This window comes from Bombyx mandarina, chromosome 01, assembly GCF_030267445.1.
Source record: "Bombyx mandarina strain Sakado chromosome 01, ASM3026744v2".
In the NCBI taxonomy this organism is placed as follows: Eukaryota; Metazoa; Arthropoda; class Insecta; order Lepidoptera; family Bombycidae; genus Bombyx; species Bombyx mandarina.
Genome location: NC_143208.1, coordinates 6,025,901 through 6,048,688, shown reverse-complemented (window position 1 = coordinate 6,048,688; position 22,788 = coordinate 6,025,901). Strand labels below are relative to the sequence as shown.

The 22,788-nt window shown below is 33.7% G+C and overlaps 2 protein-coding genes across 5 annotated transcripts in view; one reads left to right on the top strand and one right to left on the bottom strand.

Annotated features, from left to right (window-relative positions):
• Positions 1-2,720: 2,720 nt before the first annotated feature.
• Positions 2,721-9,007, bottom strand: Ubc4 (ubiquitin conjugating enzyme 4). Its single transcript, XM_028176405.2, has 3 exons — positions 8,766-9,007; positions 4,356-4,508; positions 2,721-3,985 (listed from the first exon to the last, which is right to left on the bottom strand). Exons 1-3 carry the CDS (start codon positions 8,826-8,828, stop codon positions 3,602-3,604), a joined length of 600 nt encoding a protein of 199 aa, XP_028032206.1. The 5' UTR covers positions 8,829-9,007; the 3' UTR covers positions 2,721-3,601.
• A 92-nt stretch (positions 9,008-9,099) lies between these two features.
• Tkz (tyrosine kinase-like protein) overlaps positions 9,100-22,788 on the top strand; it is a 56,438-nt gene continuing 42,749 nt past the window's right edge. For 2 of the 4 annotated variants that reach the window (XM_089728147.1, XM_028176338.2), the window contains exons 1-2: positions 9,100-9,469; positions 21,566-21,668. In XM_089728147.1, the coding sequence (XP_089584273.1) occupies positions 21,605-21,668 (64 nt within the window). In that variant the 5' untranslated portion in view covers positions 9,100-9,469; positions 21,566-21,604. Of the gene's footprint in view, positions 9,470-21,328; positions 21,430-21,565; positions 21,669-22,788 lie in introns of those variants that run through there. The other 2 variants (XM_089728145.1, XM_089728142.1) reach the window with 2 other exon arrangements.

The window sequence follows — 22,788 nt, the reverse complement described above, 5'->3', positions numbered from 1 at the left end:
CATTCTGGTGATGTGTTATGCACTCTGCCTTCCTCGAATTCAAGCGAAGCATAGGAGGGGCGCGCGAGAGCTCCGTTCACAAAGTAACGTCAAATGTGACTGATGCATGATACCTCGGTCGGCGATCGGCATGTCGCTAGAACAACTCGGTGTTTGTTCATGCAAGCGACGAGGTGCGCGGGCGCAGCCCCTCGTCTTGGAGGTTTTGTATCGCAGGCTTTCTGTTTCGACGTCATTACGAGTATTGTCGCTAGATGGCGCACATAACAAGCACTAAGTACAAAATAACCTACATTATATTATTCTGTCGGACCTAAGCCAATCTATTTAATTTTAAGAAAGGTTACCACTATCTTTCCATTTTTTTAAATGCTTCCTAAATAAATATCTTTAACAATTTTCAATTAACAAGAACAGTTTCATGAAAATGTTATTTTTTTTTAAATATTGATAGAAAATGTAATACGCTGCAAAAATCGACTTAATCAGCTACGTATTGCAAATAAATAAAACAAGCAATACGCTACAACTGTAAACGTTCTTTTTGATATAATATCATAATTAATACGGGGACGTCTCTGCTAAATAGGCAAGAAAAAAGCCATTCATAGAAAAAACTTTCTGAATCTATAAGCTGCAGATGAATAAATATTATTCAGTTCTAACATAAAGATAATGATTTAAGCCAATAAATTAGAAATTTGTTGTGAGTTATAAAGTACTTTGCATGGGCGATATTAAATATTCACTTGTTCCGCGTATTTTATTTTAAACAATGGACTTGCAACATAGTTGCGATATCGCACTCTCCGAAGTGAACTCCTATATCGGGAACTACGTTCCAAAATGAAATGTTTCCGGTCAACGAACACAAAATCGGAATAACTTTGATCATTTCACTGTATAATATATGTATTTTTTAGCGATGACTTACATTGGGGCCTGTTGCACAAACCCACGGGTGCCGATCACTAACGTACCGGGCGTGCTCGGGCAGCTGTTAGCAAATCCCACCCCGCCTGGTAGAGCCCGTGTTTGTTCACCTGTCCTGGTGAAGCTAGAAAGCCACTAGTAATCCATCCAAACCCAAATATAAAAAATCCCAAATATCTAATAATTAGAAAAGCATGTACCAAAAGTCGATACCATTAGCCATCCTGAGCCTATCTATAATTATTATAATAATATTTTGCATTGCAATATCATTTTACAAAAAACAAACGAGCCAAATTCACATTTGGCGTAATTACTGGTGGTAGGGCATTGTAATCCTGGGCAGGTAAATACCACCACCGTCCCTATTTTATGTGACTTATATAACTGATTTGAGGAAAGTAAATACTCGGAAAAAGTAAATGCACGAATCTGGGGACACGCAACGGATTCAGATAGTATCTAGAGTCCAATGCTGTTCCGACAGCGGTTGGTATTATTGTAGAAAACGGGTGACATGATCGCCTCAAAGAATTCATCACAGTATTTACCAAACAGATAACGGTATCTGTTGCTTTGGGTGCTTCTTTTGTAAATTTAAGGTGTGTGGCGCATTTACATTGTAGATGTCTATGGGTTCCAGTAACCACTTAACACCAGGTGGGCTGTGAGCTCGTCCACACACCTAGGCAATAAAAAAAAAAAATATTGCACAAGTTTTAAAAACCCTTGACTTCTTGCGAACTGAAGCTCGGAGATGGAGTAAATCTCCACCCGAAATTAGATCTGTGCTTTAAAAAGGATATGTTTTTAATCAGACGTGAAGTACCTGCCTAAGAACCCTGCATGTGAAGTGCTTTTACATTTCATGTAACTCCGATACTGAATACCGCTCTTAATGATTCAACCCCAAAAACCAAAAAACTATCGTGTAAAGTATGAATATTTCTTGGCAGTGAACGTGCGAATTAGTTTTCAATGGACTGAATTGAACCAAACTCAATTCACCCCACTCGGACCTTGAACCGGTTGTCTATTAAGAGTTATCAAGTACATACCTACACATCATATCAATTTAATAATTTTTTTAAACCTGTTTACCTATTATTTACTAATTAGAACTTTATTGTAACCATTTTATAACGGAAACTAAATAATAATAACTAGTTGCGTACAATGCGTCCAAGTTTGAAAGGCTGGATAGCTTTGACTCCACCTGATTCAAGGTTGGCTGTGGAATTAACGTTGTGATATCTATAGGCTTAGCTAACCACTGAAAACCAGGTTAGCCATTAATTTGTACACCAAATCCATGAACGATTAAAACCCTATACGAGTATAGTTGTGTTTGGAATTTCGCAACTCTTTTTCTTCCTAGCGTTTTCCCGGTCCGCTTCCCCGGTGCTTTTTCCAACATAAACTCCTCCACTTTGCCGGTTTATTCGGCATTATTCCGAATTTCGCTACACTAATGTTACATTCTCTTTATTTTTACTTCAATAGTTGGTGTTTATGGGCTCCGCTAACAACTTACCACCAGGTGGACCAGAGTTCGTCTACCTGCCGAAGAATTAAAAATATATATTCATAAAATTGTGTTTTATAATTTAAACTACATATTTTCGTACGATAAGTAAATAATCCTATTTATCAAATAACACTGTTTTAATAAAACTTTTGCTGGTCATGTTGTTAATTAGTATACTATGTATTTATGATGTTATTAAGAATTTAATATATTTATATTTTTTAGGTTTGGGGTTCAGGAGACAAATAAAACACTAATGTATTTATACGATTCATTTACATATATTTAATTACCATTAAGGAAACATCGTGGAATTCTTACCCACGCCACGCCTTCGATCATACTATACAAAACTAACTAGAAATGGAATAAGCTAAACATATCAAATGTATAGTAACTACCTACACGAATTAGGTCATCAATACCACCAAACTAATATTTAAAATTAAAATAATTACTATTCATTAATCATTCATAAAAATCATTTAGTTCGAAATCTAATTACTTTCTTTAGTAAAGTTTCGCGTCGATGGAATAAAAGTAGAAACAAATAGTCTACGTAGAGTAAGAGTCTGCATAAACAAATATTGATTTATAAATGGAATACATATAACAATCATTTATAGGTATATACAAAAAATACTGTACAATAACTAATACTTGATTTGCATATAATGTAAACTCTGTGTTTTTATTTTCTTAGCCATTGAGTAACACTCCGTGAGGAAATTTAAATATTTATTATTGTACATAAATAAAATTTATAATCTACATTATTTAAAGATTCTGTGTACAATTTCATATCCACGTGCTATTTCAGTGTTGCTATTATCTGATTAAGTTATTTCTGCCGTTTGTGTAAATTCAATATTAAAAAGGTTATGGAGTAGTTGGTTTTATATTTTCTGTTTTATTGAGTTCAATAGTATAGTTCGCTTTCAAACGTACTTATATATAACAGTAAATTTTACTTGGACATCAAACCTATCTTAATTAGTGATATACTGTAATTATTTTTACGATGGATTGAAAGAAAAAAAATCTAAGTCCCCACAATGGGCACACTATGAAAACAGGGATAATTACAACATCAAAGTAGATTGGTTGCAACACGTCTTAATTAAAATTTATTACAAATATCTAGCCAAAAAGTTGCTCAGTGGCACGCTCTAAATCCCAATCATATGAGGAGAGAGCTACTCTGGCCTGATGTTCATCAATACCCATGTCCAGCATACGCTGCACTTTGCTATTGCATTCGTGTACTATATTTGGCCCACCAGCATAAACATTGGTCCAATGTCGTGCCGTCATAGTAAATAAACGAGGATTCTCTCTGAACTGTTTGGCGACCACAGCATCTTGTGGATCATTAGGTTCACCTGCTGACAGTAATGCTTGCAACGACAATAGAACTGTACGCAATGTTAAAGCTGCTGCCCATTGGTCTTTCAAGATGTCTAAACATATGGCACCGGTGACTGAGGACACGTTCGGATGCCAGATCTTGGTCAAAAAGCGTATCTGTCAAAAAGGAATATATTAAATAAAATGTTGACTGTTTAGCTTTTTTATTTTGTGACTACTGTGCTAGTGTATTATATGTATAATTAACACAGACAAGAAGACACTTATGAACTTAATTAAAACAAAACTTATTGGACATATTATGCAGTGTTAATAATATTAATTTGCTTTGATCTGCAATGCTGTTATTTAGTGTGCAACCTGTTTTTAAAATATTGTCTGTAGTATTATTTAAGATATATTGACGTTGTTTAATAAGTTACTATAATTATTTTTTTGTATTTAATAATTCATGACTTGTACATAAGTGCATAAATCTGTGCTGTTCAAAATTGAATTTTCATCTTAACTTAGTAAATAAACATACCTTAGGAGGATTGAAAGGATAAGTTTCGGGAACTTTAATTTCAAGGAGGAAGGTCCCACCTTCATAAGGAGTATCAACAGGACCAGCTATCTCGCCTTTGAGTTCAGTCCAATTCTCATTCACGAGTCCCAATTTTATGGAGCCACCAATCACCTATGATACAAAAAGAAAACTCCTAATCTTTACTTATTCAATTAGTACTAGTATTAAAACAAGATAAAAATGATATATCGAACACGCATCGATATACAAAACAACACCAATTGGAACATTATTGATATTCATTGGAAACAAGTAGTTGTTCCACTTTAACCGATCCATCTGACCTCTGTCCAATGATAATGATATGAAATTGATGCTGAACATGTTTTGTTAGGAATAAAAATGAAAGATAATTTTTTTACTGTATTTTCAATCTGAAATAAAATGAATATTTGAATGTTTTAATAGTTAAGGCCATTTTTTTAATTTTTTCAGTTGAGATACATATTAAGAATATACAATAATTTCCTTCTTTGGTAATAATTCTGGTTAATATAATTTTCAGTATTACATTTTACCTACAGTGTTTTTTTTCGTTTTTTATCTATTTTTATAATATAAATCCACTTGATTGGCTCCCTTAACCTTACCTATTCGTGAAGCCATCCATCGTGAAGCATTTGTATAGACAGAAGTATACTATTGGCAGCTAAAGTTTCACTTATATTTGTATAGTAGATTTTACATTTCTCTTAGACTTAAGCAGAGCTTATAAGTACATGTATCACAACAATGCATGCAGTTTTGTTATTGCTTTGATTGTGCACTAGTTTAAAACTCTGCTTCATGTCAATCTAATCATACTAAACAATTTATATTTATTATTGTTAATTATTTTCTATTCTCTTACTTGATTTGTGCACAGAACAAGAACAATTTGTAGACACTGGTCATGATTTTCATAACATTTATGGGTTGTGCGGTGGTGTTGGATTTAGAATAAACATTAATATTAGATTGCAAACAACTGATCGAAATTGGAATATTTTTACACGCTTTATTTAGTTATAAAATTATCATATAGCAAAACTTGATCATAGAGATAAGTTCTAATCTAATTCTAAGAGTAATAGACTCTTAACCTATATTGAAATCATATTTCAGGACGAAAATGGGTTCCAAACAGCTTTATGAATACGATACCGAAATAAAACAAAGAAAGAAAACCAAATTCAAAAATTAGAATGAGATAATTTTTTTATTTTGAGATAATTTGATCAATGTAATCAATGTCAATTAAATATACAGTCAAAACCGTTTACTGCGACATTGTTTAATACAACATGCCGGTTATAATAACCAAAAACAAAGGTCCCGGCTGAATGCCATATGACCGCCTTATTAAAAAGATTGCTTTCTACGACATTGGTAATAACGACATACCTCATAAAACGACCACATTTAACTAATATTTCGGAGAATTAGATCTGTTAGAACGACCGGCTAAGCTGTATTGTAAACAATTTGAATAGGTATCCACATTTGTCTTCAATGGCTTTTAAAATCAGGAAAGAAAACAATAGGATTTAGTTTAGTGTAGGGTCTTTTCTAATTCTTAGAAACAAAACACGTGCATGCGGTAGTCAAAGCCCGCTTCTTCATATCTTTTCAGTTAGGTTGTTACTTATCTATACACAAGACGCACCAAAACTTTGTGGAGTTATTCGTGAAACTTTCAAAATGTTGCAAAAAAAAATAAAACAAATTAATATTGAAGAAAAATCGCGTATTATATAAATATATTTTTCCAATAATTCCCTATCGATTTGTTTGTACTTGCACCGATACACATTAAACATCACCGGTTGTTACGACTATCGGTTTTTACGACTGAATATGAGCAGTCCCTTCGATGTCGTTATAACAGATTTTGACTGTAGATCAATAAGGATAACACAAAAACGACTGCTCAGACTTCGATAAAAATTGAAATTTGATCATTAAAAAAAAAAGAATCATAAAAATCGGTTGACTGAGAAAAACTTTTGAATTAACACAAAAAACAGCTGAATTGATAAATAGCCTCCTTATTCTGAAGGCTGTTAAAGCCCTAGAATTGGTTGTGATATAATATGATGCTACATCGCAATATGTAGATCTTGAAGAAATGATGATGAATCTTGATGAAAATCACATCCGCCACCATCGCCAGACTCACACAGGAGTCAGTCATCGTTGACGTTCTAGACACGTCCTTACAGATCTATCTGATCCAATAACTCTTGCATTAGATACCTGCAACTCTAACACTAGGAGCAAGTATAGGAACCCTGCTAACCGAACTCATCAAACTTGTCAGAGTTCAAAGTAAATCTACCCTATAACATTTAGAGCCTGCTAAACTTCTCGCTAGATCTTCTCAGTGGGGCGCAATTCCGGTGTCTGGTAGAAGATGAATTCGTGAAGCAATTGCCCTTGAGATGGCAGGTTTCCTTTAGAGGTGCTAAGGCAGTTGTTAGCAAATCCCACTCCTCCTGGCAATTACAACCCTCTTTGTTTTCCCTACTGTTTATATTTGCAGAAACATAAACATTTGTTCCATTTAGATGTGAGGTGCTAGAAGATCTCAGCGGGCAGCCATACAGAAGCTAAAGGTTAGAGAGAGATAAGAAATTGTGCAAGCTTATAATGCAGCAAGTATGCACTTTTAGATATACAAATATGACTAACACAATTACACAATGTGTCATTGTACAGTATATTATTTCAGCACAGAAGGTTAAGAAAATTAAATGCAAGAGCCCTGGTAATTCAATTTAATGAATGGTATTCCTGAAAAACTCTTAATATGGATCTCAATAAGAATATAGTTCCAACAATCTACACTATATTTATATAATTATATATATTAAACAAAAATTGGGCCTTGGTGCTAAGGCAGTCTGCAGATATTTTAAGTAGGAGTAACCTTCTTACTACACATGCTAGCTTTCAGATACAACTTAGGCAGTAAAAGATACTTGCTAATTGGAGAGCACATACTTGCAGGAAGTGCAAAAACTTTGTCTAATGAAAAGTCCAGTTTTTGCTGGGTTTGGGCTAGGACTGAGATATTTAATATTCTTAGTCTACACAAACACAGAATCTTATACCTTTAAACGAGCAATTCTTGTATATATATAATCTGAATCTCGGAAATGGCTCCTACGATTTTTATAAAATTTAGTATACAGGGGATTTCAGGGAGCGATAAATTGATCTAGCTACGATTTATTTTCAGGAAATATTTTATTCGTGTTTTCAAAAATCAACTTTATCGATAATCAACTTTATGACTCTTCCCGACATATATTGGCGAATAATAATACTATTTTTCATAATTGTTTAAAGACACAATAACACTAAAGCTATTTCAGCAGATGACATTGTTAAGCCACCCGAAAAACACAATTTATCAAAAAAAAATTAATACCGAGCAAAGTTCGGTCATTGTCTAGTTTATGTTTATGAGGACAATTACTAGAATTTTATATTGTAATCAAAATATGGATTATGAATGCTGTTAGCTTAGTATCGCCTGGATCATGTTCGGTACATTAATGTATTACATGCATTGCATGCAGATGTGCTCTTACAGTTGCAATAAATAAGACAATCTGTCCATGACAATAGTGCTACATATATTTAATTTCAAAAAACTCGTTAATTTATGTGTAAATATTGCTACTTGGTAAGCTGAACACATATACAAGGGGATGCTGGTGCCCCACACACAAGTTCTATTTCAATGGCAATCAATAATGAGGGAATAAATCCAAAATAATGTAAAAATACCTGTACTATGTCTGGCTATTTGGAAGTAAATGGTTGCCTGAAGCCATCAGTGTCATAACTGTGATTTGATAAATAGGCCAAAAATACTTTTGCTTGGGCATAAATCGTATAATTTTTTTTATTTTTATTTTAAACACAACTTCAATTACTTATAATGATCAATGTGGGTAATATAAGTATTGTTTCTATTAAAAACATTGGTAGAAAATATAGAAAACAAAATGTTTACTTTTTCTCGTATGAATCGCGAAAAACATTACAGATGTATTTTGAAAAGCTAATTTTACTATTACGAAGCAGTAAAATAATTCTTTTTCGACGAATTAAAAATAGCATTAACGTTTTAAATTTAAACAAAACATGATTTCTACAAGTTTGCTGAATCACGCACACATTGTTCTGAACTGGCTATTTGTTCTTTGTTTTATTATATCGAGACAATCCAACAATTTAGTTTCTTGGGCAATTAAACTATCTAAATAATAATAATGCACTCCAACAAAATATGACATTTTAACAAAAGTGCAAGTAACTCCAGTTCTACATTCTAAACATCAAAACAAATATAAAGTTTAGGTAAATTATTATCCATACCTCTTCACTTTTCATTATCTCTTTGAACTCTCTTTTGATACGTTTGGCTGCTATATTTGCCATTGTTAAAATTCTACTTAATTTTCACTTATTGCTTTACTGGATTCAAAAACGTTTAAAGCGCACGATCGCAGGCGATGAAATAAAGAGATTGATACCAGGATATTCTACCAAAGAGTTTTCAAAATCGTATTCCAAGCAAATGCTTACCACTATATCTGAAATTAAATTCTACCACACCCTGACGTCGAACATAGACTAAAAATATAAATTTGACATTCTCTTCTCACTTACTAATGGTATTACCATATCATTGCAATAATTTTCGGTAGTTTTCTTTCTCTATGAATTTTACTTTCTCTGTATTTCGTTCAGAAATCTCACAGATCACTCAACATTTTGCATGAGATTATAAAGAGAAACAGACCTCGCACTCGTAAACGCATTTCAATAGGCTTCAAGTCAAGTTGTGTACTGTGGTTGGTTTGAATGTGTGGCAATAATTTTATTACTGTCTGTGATTTCCTATTCGCAATATTAAAATAAAAGTTAATTTAGTTTCGTGATGTTTGCTGTTAATAATAGTGAGTAAGTTTTAGGTCTTATTTTGAGGTATGACCAGTGTTATAAACAGTCTAAGGACGAAGTTATGTTAATTTACTCCCTATGTCACCGGGTTCCACCTATGTACCTGGCGCTTAAAGGTGCGTTATGATAATGTTTATGTTAAAATTTTGTCTAATGCATGCTAAGTACCTCAATCCAATAGTAGTTTATGTTATGAATTTAAAAATAAATAGTGTTTGAAATAAGAACATGATGCTCTCGCATACATAAATAACTCTGTGCAAGGCTATGAAGGGCGCCCGTTGTTCCCGAATACACACTTCATTGTGTACAGTCGTTATTAGTACTTAGTAAAATTCTATAAATGATTTACTGACGATGCTTAACATTATCCAAACAATAAAAATAACGCATTTGTTTACTTAATTACAAGATAAAAGGCGTGTAACTTTATAGAATAACTAATGTAATTCTAACATTTTAGTGTATAAGTAACCAAATTAGACAATCATAATAAAATTAAAAGTGTGCTGTTAAAGGTGTGAATTCTAACACACAGCAATTGCTTATTACAAATTTAATAAAGTCATTTCAAATGAATGAGCTATCTTGTTCATCAATAAAGAAAATATATTTTTAAGAAGTTATCAACAGTGATCACTTATGAAAATGGTTCACAATACACACAAAGAACGGAATTCAGAGTAATAAGTAGTCAGTTTCAAACCTAAATACTCTAGTATTAAATGCAAATATTAGACTTAATTCTGCATCAATGTCAAATAAAATATAAAAGTGTACTGACTACATTGGTGACTAATTATTGCACTTGATAATAATTATTATTTTTGTAAAAATGGTACGACATAATTTAAATAAATGTAAAAACAAAATAATTTTTGTAAAAATAATATTTGTTCTGTTGAATTTTGTTCAAATGCTCACACAACAATTACTAAATAAAATACCTATAGAATTAGTAATTAATTTGATATGCATCCATGTTATTTGTTTAGATAAGTTATCTCGTGTTAAGTGGTTTCTGGAGCCCATAGACATCCATAAAATAAAGGCTGCCATCTACCTTAACACATGAACTCTAAGATCTCAGTTTTTACATTTGCCCCACCCTTTGAAACTATATAACATTACTACTTCACAGAAAATTTAGGCAGGGTTCTGGTGCCTACCTGTGCCTACTCACAAGACTTCCTACCACCAATATTAAAAACTTTTAAAAATACTTATTAGGGAATAAAAATTGACATAGAATCTTCATCATAGATTACTCATTTTTCTTGTATAATTTATTAATAGAATAAAAAAAGAACTCCACAGACCTGATATTATACTTCTTCTGTTCGTTCTTTGGTTTTTCAGCACAGCCTTACAATCTTACATAATGAAAGCAACAAAATAATATTTCAAGAACTTATGTATGGAGTAGTATTATGTAAGAACTTATGTATTATTTAAAATTCATAAAAAATGTAATTGCATTGACTATTTTTTTGCTAGGAGATTAATTACCAAGGCATTAAGTGACATAAAATTTATACTGTCAGATGGTTATTGTAATGTGACTGTCTATAGATAGATAGATATTACAACTATTTTCAAGTCTATAACCTTATATATATTAGGTATATTAAGTTGTAGTGTCATGTTCCAAGTAATCAGTCAAGATGATTTCAATGAATTGCCTAAAACTTTAATACTGGATACATAATATATAATATAAAGTATCATAAATAATATTATATAGAATAGATATGAAGTTAGACCACCTAATGTTGAGCAGCTTCCAAAGTAAAATGACAATGAAATGAATTTGCCACCACTGAGCTTATAATCTTAATTTCACATACCAGATAATTTAAATGTATCTGTTTGAACTGGATGATTATTTTGCAGCCCACATAGGTAAATGGCCAACGGTGCAGATCACAACACAATATACTACTAGTACTCATGATGTGATTTGGAAAAAGTGTTTGGTAGGAATAGGATTGGGTCACTATGTGTTGAATTTGATTAAGCTCTAATAAATATACTTCAGGGCAATGAATGCGGGTCACCTAAAGAAACCTATTAATCTTGGAAACTAAGAATGCTAGCTTAATAAAATAAACTGTGCTCAATAGATAGAATATAATACCTCTTAATGAAAGTAATGACATTTATAAATCACTACATTTTATTTAAAAAAAATTACATAAAATAAAAACTGCTGATCCCGCTCTTAAAACAAAATAGGAAACATAACATTTTTGTACAACAATATGATTTTCTTGAATTTTAATACTTTATATTGCCTCCTCGTTTTGGAGTTTTGTTGTTATACGCATTTCCCTAGCTCTTCCCATGCATGCTCGATCGGGTTGATATCCGGGCTGCGTGCTGACCACTCCATACGAGTAATGTTCATCTTTTGTAGGTGAATGTTTCATTCACAATGAAACCTGTACGAGGTCAGGAATTGTCATGCATAAAAATAGCATCCTCACCAAAAATGACCATAAATGGCCCAACATGTTCATTAAGGATTTCTTCCACATATCTTATGCTAGTTAAAGAGCCGTTTTCTATGGACGCCAGTTCTGTGCGACTCTCAGATGAAATTCCGGCCCACACAAGTACAGACGCACCACCGTAGGCTACTTTTTCTTCTATGCATGCTTGCTTGAATCTTTCCACTGGTCTTCTATGCACTTGTCTTCCATCGTGCTTGTACAGCATAAATCTTGATTTGTTGGAGAACATAATGTTCGATCAATCTTCAATAGTCCAATTTAAATGGTTCTGGGCATATCTTAGTCTTGAAATACGATCGTCACGCTCCAGCTTAGGGCCATTTGCAGGTCTAAGTGGATTCAAGTTAGCTTCAGCGAGTCGTCGACTTGCTAAAGCTAACTTGAAGCTGTCCACGTGCTTGGGTTACTTCCTCCGAGTTTGTAAGTTCACTTCCTGTGAGAAAGTGATTACGAAGCATGGTGTTCACCAAGTATCGATCTCCTCGTGCTGTGGTAAGCCTAGTTCTGCCTGTTCCTGGTCTACGTAGGTTAGAGCCAGTCTCCTCGTAACGTCGGAGACCTCTTTGTATTGTTCACGGCGACACACCGACAGTCCTGGCTGTATCGCGCTGACTCCGGCCGGTATCCAGCATTGTGAGGATTCTGCTGCATTCTTCAGTTGTAAGCGACATGATTACAGATTGAATAATATATATTGAACACTATCAATATGATTTATATACCCACTTAAATGACAGATTAGAAATAAAAGCAAAATCAAATGCAGTAATTTCGTAGTTCCATCTTCGAAAGTCTCCCTTTTTCAAATTTGATTTTTTTTATTAATGATACCTTAATTTAAGAAGTATTTAATTGTCTACTAAACGCAATTTATTTCATTAAGCTAACATTATTAGTTTCCGAGATTTATAGGTTTATTTATGTGACCCCGATTCATTGCTCTCGAGTGTATTATAATAAATGAGGAGGCTATGTAGAAAAGTATAAAACAATTTAAATTGAATGATTGAAATTCCTACAATCTTGTAGATTATAGATTAATCATTTTCGAAAAACTTACATCTCGAAACTGTAGAGTTCTATTTGCACCTTTTAAGACAAGACAGCTATTCTTATCAAGTAGAATAATCTACTTTGCATAAGTTCCCAATCTGCCTTTACTTTAGAACCGTAATAAGAAGTCACTTAATAAGATTAGTAAAGTAGGTTTTTTGTTCATATGATTATTGTTTATATTAGACCAGCAGACTGCTCCAAACTGCTACCTATTTAGTGGTAGGCAGCAGTTTGGCTTCACCTCTGGCATTGCAGATGTACATTTGCTACCGTTAACACTTACTATCAGATAAGCCAACAAAAGCAATAATAATGTGAGCATTTTCATTAGAGTTTTTTAATAGCACATATCATGCTTAATATTACAGATAAATTTTTACTCACTTGTAGAATATTGGACGTGCTTAACAAATTGACCTGCGTGAAGTCTGGATTAATACTGTTCTATTATAAAAAATATTTAAAACAAAATTTTGTGTATAAGGTATTATGAATTATGACACTTCATATGGTATATTTTTCTTTACCGTGGATATCATTCGGCCCCACAAAATTCAGCGGTTTCTTAAAAGCTTGGTATCATGCCGCATAATGAACCTACGGCGTAAAAGTCTCCAATCCGTCGGGCATCCTTTTAACTTCAAACTTTTACATCCAAACTCTGGTTTTTTCGAGTATTAATTGACATATCTTGGTGTCAAGTATGTTGGAACGTGGAATTGCGCTTTGACTTACACATATGGTGCACGTTTTGTATTTCTGCCGTAATACCGGACTGTGTATATGATCAAATCAATTCTCAATAACGGATAGTCTACTCTTCAAATCTGATCACTTCATTACGTAGCGAAAGTAAGACAAAACGGTAAGTAGAATGGTAAGCCAAACAGTGTGGGATCTATATGCCTTAACATCATTATTGTCAAATTGAGAAATCGACCTCATGTCTCGATGTGGGCGGAATGTGGATAGGTGACATCCAAGCTTAGTACTAGATATACCGTGACTCTTCCGCTCACTGTATTAAAAATCTAGTTATTGATATTTCTGTTTCAAGGATAGTACTTAATATATGCGCGATTCTTCGTTTCATGAAACTTTTTTTCATAATGTAAACATTACTTAAATAATTGCGACATACACATTATTAATTTATCTAACAAAATTCCTTATATTTTATTTGCAACAGTTAATTAGTTATTGTATGTTGTTCGCAAAAGCTTTTAAGGCATATCTATAGCAAGTTTAAAAACAATGAACTCTGAAATGAATTTATAAAGTTTATAAGTTATAGTTGCTTCACTAGCTTCCGATTTTAAAACAAGCTTCCCGTTTAAACTCGGGATTTCATACTTTCAAACTTTTCAAACAATCAAACTCGAGACGCGAAACGCTAGTCTGTTACTATAAATACAATCAACATTTTTGAAGAAATATTAGCTTTTCGATAGCGATGCAGAGGGTGTTGCAACACCCCTCGCTTCGGCTGTACTGCGCGCGAAACGCCGGATGTACCGCGCGTAAGATGTAAAGCAATTGTGGTACCTAGAATATCGTATCGGTTTTTCTTTCGATGAACTCTGGAATATTTACATTTTTCTCGTACCGTGCTACTCCGACATTAATCTAAAAAGCGACCACCTTCACGTTTCTGCCGCGAAGAGTGATGTGTGTCTTGTATGGAACCTTTGGGTCTGCGGAAGGACTTCGCTTCTCTCTGCATTTTGTACCGAATGTTCCATGGGGAGTGTTCTGGGGAATTGTTCGAGATGATACCGGCATCTCGTTTTTACCATCGCACCGCCCGCCACCGGAGTAGAGTTCATCCATACTACCTGGAGCCACCGCGGTCATCGACAGTGCGTTTCCAGAGGTCTTTTTTTGCCACGTACCATCCGGCTATGGAATGAGCTCCTCTCCACGGTGTTTCCCGAGCGCTATGACATGTCCTTCTTTAAAAGAGGCTTGTGGAGAGTATTAAGCGGTAGGCAGCGACTTGGCTCTGCCCCTGGCATTGCTGAAGTCCATGGGCGACGGTAACCACTCACCATCAGGTGGGCCGTATGCTCGCCTGCCTACAAGGGCAATAAAAAAAATGAAAGGTAGAATATTTTTTTTTTTATTATTTAAAAAAATATATTTAAATAACAAGAAATCCATTCCAATGTAATTACGCCTCCTGCTTGATGTTACAAAGTCAACCAGCGCCATCACTTTGTCGGTCGATTCGCGCTGTAGGTTGACCTAAACAAATAAAAAATGTTTAAATTTATACTAAATACTTATAAAATCTTTCTATTATCTATATCTATATCTATACTAATATTATAAAGAGGAAAGATTTGTTTGTTTGTTTGTTTCGAATAGGCTCCGAAACTACTGGACCGATTTGAAAAATTCTTTTTCCATTAGAAGCCGACATTGTCCCTGATGAACATAGGCTACTTTTTAAAAAAAAAAATTATTTTATTTTTTTGGTTTCATGTGTGTTTTAATGTTTCCGAAGCGAAGCGAGGGCGGGTCGCTATATCTATATAAAAATCAATTGCCACGTAAATGAAAAAACATCACTAGCATTTCGGCAGATTTTACTGGTTTGTTTGGCGTTTTGTGTTCGTAATTATAAGGGCCAATGTACAGTAAAAACTTATTCGCGCTTCCTTCATTCACGTTTTCACTATTCGCGGCTAAAGATTTCTTTATTCGCGGATTTAATCCTTACATCGGTGCAGACACATTAATAAAAAGGATTCCAATATGTAGGTAGCCAACCGAATATCATTTATAAACGCGTCGTCAAATGGACTAATAATAAAGTAAAATATACCTTATTACAGCTATACCTAAAGTATGTTGTCAATTGATATCGAAAGAGATTGTTTTGTTACCTAGGAACGTATAATGCCATATATGTAAATTACCATTCCAAATTCGTGACATCTTTGTGGAACATATACCCCGCGAATAAAAACCTTTAACTGTAAATAAACAACAAAAATTTTGAAAAATCCCACTAAAACTTTCACACGGCCAAGTTGACAACGAGCATGACCGTATTTCACTAATAACTGACAATATACGTCCACTTTTTGAATTTTTAATAAATTCATTGTATTGTAGTGTGTATATTTTATTGAAAGACAATTAAGTTTCCTTTGTGGCATGTTCAAATCGTTTACGGATACGCCCTACGACATTTGTTATTACAGAAACTAGTAGTTTACATAACCTGCAAACGTTTTCTATCCCCGCAAAGCTTCATAAAAATAGTTATTGACGGTTTTATTATATCTTGTAAAGGACACATAGCTTTCATACCTTTCATAAACAGCGTTTCAAATAGCATCGAAGTATAGTGTCACTATCAAGTATACTGTCACTAATACTTGTACTAAATAAATAATCTTCTTTAGCGATGCGGGGACTAAGAATTTATTATCGAAGCAGTTCTATTTACTGGCGGAAATTAAATAATAATACGCTCTAAAGAAAATTGCACCGAGTAGCGTTAATAGGGCCGTGGGAACTAGACACTTGAGCTATTATCTACAAAATACTTTAAAGGCAACAATCTAATACTCTAATATAATTTAAAAAAAAAACATTTGCTTGTTCGCGTACGTGATGCGCGAGTATTTTTTGGCATTCACTAGTCTTCTTCTGCTTCTTGTTTCCTGCCCTTACTCCACTATGTGGGGTCGACGTACCATATCCTCATTTTCCATTGAAGTCTATGCTACGTCAGCTCTGTACTGACACCCTTCTCTCGTATATCCGCTCTCAGACAGTCCATCCAAGTTTTTTTACGACACCACCTCCAGCTGTTCACTAGTATGTTGATTAAGACAAAAAAATGTCATTATTTAGAATGTTAAAATACATATTGTTTTTACAGCAACATACTTGGACGTGCAAAAGGCACATTAATAGTTGCAACTGAATTTAATAACCAATTATAACATACATGTGATATGTAGTGGTGAAAATGTTATCTATCCAATTAATGTTTCGAACATACTAGTAAAAAAATCATCCCAGAGAATTAGGGGTATTAAATACTTTGGCCAATTTGATACCATACTGCCACATTAAAAAATTATGTAAATTTTTGATCTATCGTTGGTTGACTTAATATCCAATAATATTAATTAGCTAGCTGACCCGACAGACTGCGTAGTGCGATAAATGCGTGCGAGTAAATACGAACGTCCGTTCGTATTTATCTACCTTTTGAAACTTCTCTGGACTTCCACAAATAATTCAAGACCAAAATTAGCCAAATCGGTCCAGCCGTTCTCGAGTTTTAGCGAGACTAACGAACAGCAATTCATTTTTATATATATATATATATAGATATTTATTTGGCGTTTATTTTCGCTTAGTTTTAATAACAGTACTGCTACTAGAACCAGTGAAACCCGGTCACGATACACTATGTACGAGTATATCGAATTGTTTGAATTACATCGATTTTTTTAAACTACTCCCACGCCCTTTATCGTGTCTTGATGGTATTATGAGCAAAACGTCCCTCGAGTCCCAATAACAACTGTACGAATATTCATCACAAACGCATGTGTAGACGACAATCGTATATTAATTTTAACAATATCGATAATTAATATAGATTCCGTTCGATTTGATTTGGTTTACCGTGGAGCATAATAATAATAAAATTCAAGAACCGGCTACAAATGTTTTTTTTACTATTAAAAAAGTAAAAAAAAGACTAATTATATTAATAATATTATTATGATATATCTTAAATGAATAAGAGAAAATGATTCGATTTTTAGCAGTTCCAGCTTTATACGTTGCCTATATCCGTCCGCTGTTGAATTTTACTTAATTATGAAACACTGTTGCAATAAAAAACAGAAGAAAGATAACAATTGCAATAAATACTTAAGTTTTGAAAAGAAAACAATAAATGATTCAACTCCTAAAACATGTTCTAACAAACATTGATTAAATATATTAATCGCATATGTAAAGTGTCTTTCAAAATCCGGAAGCCTAAAATAAATAAATATTTTTTTATTTATTACAATAGTTTTTTTTTATTGCTTAAATGGGTGTACGAGTTCACAGCCCACCTGGTGTTAAGTGGTTACCGTCGCCCGTTGACTTCAGCAATACCAGGGACAGAGCCTAGCCACTGCCTACCGTTGAGTGTTTATTTTAGTCATTATGCTCAGCACTGAAATCTTATTTTGCATGTGAACGATTAGTCGCTTGCTAAAGATATGGTTTTTTTTTTTTGTCGAAACTAAATAAACGTCGTCATTCAGGATGGAAGCAGTGTAAACGAGAAGAAGCCTGTGCTTTGCACTGAGCAATTTGGATTATCACAAATATAGTTACCAACAAAGTTTGCAGATTTATTGTTTTTTATAGTAAAATTATTATATGCGAGTTTAAATACACAATATCTATACTAATATTATAAAGAGGAAAGATTTGTTTGTTTGTTTGTTTCGAATAGGCTCCGAAACTACTGGACCGATTTGAAAAATTCTTTTTCCATTAGAAGCCGACATTGTCCCTGATGAACATAGGCTACTTTTTTTACTTTTTTTTTATTTTATTTTTTTGGTTTCATGTGTGTTTTAATGTTTCCGAAGCGAAGCGAGGGCGGGTCGCTAGTATTTCAATAAAATAGTAATCAATTGTGTAACCCTATCAAGCTCGATTTAAATGTATATTAATAAGTATTTACATATACTGAATTAAATTAATGGGCCGTACGCCTGTCTGCCTACAAGCGCAAAAATAATAATAATTAAATCACTTCTCAAAGCTGTTAATATACCTACAATAGACAACAATATATATACATACTTCCCATTAGGTAATTTTGTGTGTTATGCAGTGATAATTAAACAAACTAGAGCTCCCGCAGTACTCGAAATTCGACAATAATTAATTAGAATTGTAAGTTTGTACACTATTATGATTTTATTTTATACTTCTATAATCACAAATTTCGCCAAGACTACACTATAAAAAATATACAAAGACAAACAATATTTAATCTATTCTCAATTTGACAACAGACGTCAAGAACAAAAGCTTGACAACAAATAGCTTGCATGCGTGTGTGCGTCAAATACATGGTATGTAGTGTGTGTAATGTTTTCTTTATTGATTTAATGTATCATTTATGCATTATTTAAAAAAAATATTAGCATTGTGCACTTCTTCTCTATATTCTCTATAAGTGTGGAAAATTTCATACTCCGCCGTCCGCGCAATTTTCGTAAAAAGGGATACAAAGTTTTTGCTTCACGTATTAATATATAGATAGGCTAAAATGTAGTCTACCACTATAAAGTCGTATTACATCTATACCTCTATATCTGCGCTATAACTATAGACCTCGTCAACTATAAAGTGTAAAAAAAAATACAGAATCGAAGAATATTCCTCGTCAATAATAGCTCGTGTCATATTGGATTTACAAGGGGCTGACTGAAGTGCACTAAGTAACACTATTGTCCGCTATATCACTATAGTACTCTGTTCTTTAATGCTCTAGAGGCGCAGACTAGATTACGTCTCACTGGGTCTTAAGTAGTTGGCGAGGCCACAGACATGATAGCGTTCCTGAGAGATCAAGTAGAAGTCTCAATTCTGTTGCATAACTACTGGCCCGCCCTTCGTATAAGTATATCGGAACGCATACCACGCTTTCGGGATTTGAACCCTAGCAATAACAACACGCAAATACCGAGTAAAGTGCTTCTGTAGTTCAGAGTTTTTGTTTTTTGTCTTCTTAGGCAGACGTGGATACGGAGCCCTTGATGGTACGTAGTAGGTGTTGCTCATTGACATCAGCAACGCCAGTGGTACAGTAAAGCTACTGTGTCGTATTGAGGAGTGGAGAACCTCACTTTTATACCTACCTATAAAGCCAACCCAAAACCGTTTCACGCGAAAGTCGATGTTATGGAAAATAAACCCTTAAATCAATATATGTAGCTGATTTTTACTGAATACATTACTACAAATCACTGCGAACATACTCATCTTAAATTTATATTTTATGTAAAAAAAATATATAGATTTATAATAAACAACATTCATATACTTATTCAAAATCAATATTATTTCATATTTCAAATAAACTTTATACACGCAAGGGAGTGTTTGCAAACTTAAAACTTACTATGTTTTGAAACAACTGGGATACGGAGTTTCAGACGAAATGTATTTTCCTATAGTGCGTCGTACTTCATAACTTTCAGTGTTTAACTAAAAAAAATTATTTCAATTTAGTCACAAAGATTCGATAACGGATTTACGTTAGGTGTGTTTGAATTTCGGGTGTTTAAAAACGATAGCTATCGAATAAACCCGAAATAAAAATTGTAACTCGTCCTCTATTGAAATAAGCGACGTATTTGTGGATGCTGTATTCATTTCCCTAGATAAAATCTTGTGCGTTTGGTCAGGATTTCAACGTCCAAAATTTTTTCAGAGTGTGTTTCATCGCTCCTATCAATGGTCCAGTACGTTCGACTAAAACCAAGCGGATGGAAGGTTTGATACACTATTGCTGCACACGCATACTTTGTGCTATGCTATCACAGCGAATCGGTTCTCTTGGCGTAAAAATTGAGAAAAACATAATGAATGTTCAAATGAGAATGTTAAGATCCAAATTAAAATTTTATAAAATACTGTATCAACTTATTTATGGCCAGTCTCTATGTATAGTAACGATTAACAAACTTACAAATTGCTATTAACGCGTTTCAAAATAGATTATCCAAATAAATTTTTAGCATCCATTTTTTCCGAATAAATAATGAAATGAAATATTCCTACTTGAAGTTTTACATATACCATGATGAGCGTTGTAATGGTAATTTTTTTTTTACACCCGTTTACTGGCTAGTGGTGGGAAGTTCGGAAAAAAAACAATCTAAAACTGACCATTAATCATGACCGTACTGTTGTTGAAGATTACCTTAGGTACTTCTCCAGCTTGACGCCATTAACGCGGAAGTCTCAACAATTCATCAAGAAAGCTACTTCACACGAATGCATTGTCCTTCTGCACTACGCCACGGACCTTGACACAACACTGGTTCTCAAACGTGCTATTGTTAGAACCTGACATTTATTCTTTTGTTACGGGGTGTAGTTGAAGGGGCTTCTGCAAACAAGCATTGGAATACAAACATATATATAGACGTTAGAGCCTTTTAGGGTCATACACGAAAAATAAAGATTAGTTATTTACGAAGAAATAGTTATTCGAATTATAGGACACTAGTCACTATACTGTCGTCCTAGGTATTCTGGGGCGTTTCTCTTGCCGAGCGGCCCTCGGGGTGTCTGCGCGAGTGAGCGAGCAGTAGCGAAGATTTTGTCATATAAATATTATCAGTTACCGCCGCGCTTCCGTGCCATTCGTGTGTCCGCACCGTGCTAGAACTTTTAGTTCTTGTCACGACGAACACGCGCCAAATCCGAAACGCCGAACGACATTTTAAAAGCCTGTACTTAGTTGCCTAAGTGCAAGAGCCGCCTTAAATTTTTCTTGAAAGCTTTTAAAGGCTAAAATAGACAATACAGGAGTTTACGTGTTTCGTCATTTGATCATGTTCCGCTGAAACCTTGTGAATATTTTTGCAGACTTGAAGCGTCGGAGGATGATGAAGTGAGGGTGACGAGATGTTGTCGTGTTTAGCTGTCTTGCTGCTCGTCGAGGCATCATTACTGCACGCACTTGACATATGTGAGTAGATAACTTTTGTAATTATTGAAGTTTTATTTATTTAATTCTTAATGTTGGTGATAATAAACAGAATTAGGACGTTGATTGAAACCACGATTATCTTCAACTAAACGACATTACGAACTATTAGGCTCCGATATGGGCTGTTAAAGTTCGCACACATGTAATTTAACAGCCGGTAATTAATTTAAGTAATTACTACAAAATTTCACAAATACTCATAAGATGGATTTGATGTAGTTATGGATGTCACATTTTGAAAGTATTTAATATCTACTAACGTGCCTTAAAATTAAGGGCGATAAAATGTTTTCCTTTAGTTCCGCCGAAGTTTCGCCTCCGGGAATTTGAAAACTTAATGATAAAGGAGCCTACAATATTCATTTATCTATTTTTAGAAATTACAAAATGTAAAACTCCACATGATAATGTTCTACATTGTGTTTGACACTTAATTGAAAAAAATTATAATAAAAACTAGCGACCCGCCCTCGCTTCGCTTCGGAAACATTAAAACACACATGAAACCAAAAAAAATAATTAAAAAAAGTAGCTTATGTTCATCAGGGACAATGTCGGCTTCTAATGGAAAAAGAATTTTTCAAATCGGTCCAGTAGTTTTGGAGCCTATTCGAAACAAACAAACAAACAAATCTTTCCTCTTTATAATATTAGTATAGATTAGAAAAGTTTCAAAAAAGTGTATAGGTATTGTAAAAAAAAGCATGCCCGGCGTTCAGGCTGAGGCTCGATGAGATAATCAGCATTTGTCAAAACTAGATTTTGATACTTTTTCTAATTACGTAGATTTGTGCTTTATTAATTACGTGTATTTGTAGTTTTTTTTAATTACGTAGACTTGCATCGTAACGTATATGTATATGTTACATTTTCTCTTTTGTTGGGTTCATGAAATTTTCAAAACTGACTATTTGCAAAAATAACTTATTAGTAAAACTAAAATTTCACCAGCAGTTAAAAAATAAGATTGTTTGACTAACAGAGGAGAAAATGATACTATTTTGCCTTTTGTTTTTTAAATATAAATAATTATATTTAAAAAACAAAAAAAACATCATTGATTTACCACGAAGCATTGATATATACTGAGTGTATTTTT

What these genes read in the sequence shown, in the direction of transcription:
- Ubc4 (XM_028176405.2), bottom strand. Translation starts at nt 8,828, where the DNA reads ATGGCAAATATAGCAGCCAAACGTATCAAAAGAGAGTTCAAAGAGATA. An exon ending in AGATAATGAAAAGTGAAGAG is followed by an intron (nt 4,509 to 8,765) that starts GTATGGATAATA and finishes TTTGTATCATAG; the next exon opens with GTGATTGGTGGCTCCATAAA. An exon ending in ATCCTTTCAATCCTCCTAAG is followed by an intron (nt 3,986 to 4,355) that starts GTATGTTTATTT and finishes CCTTTTTGACAG; the next exon opens with ATACGCTTTTTGACCAAGAT.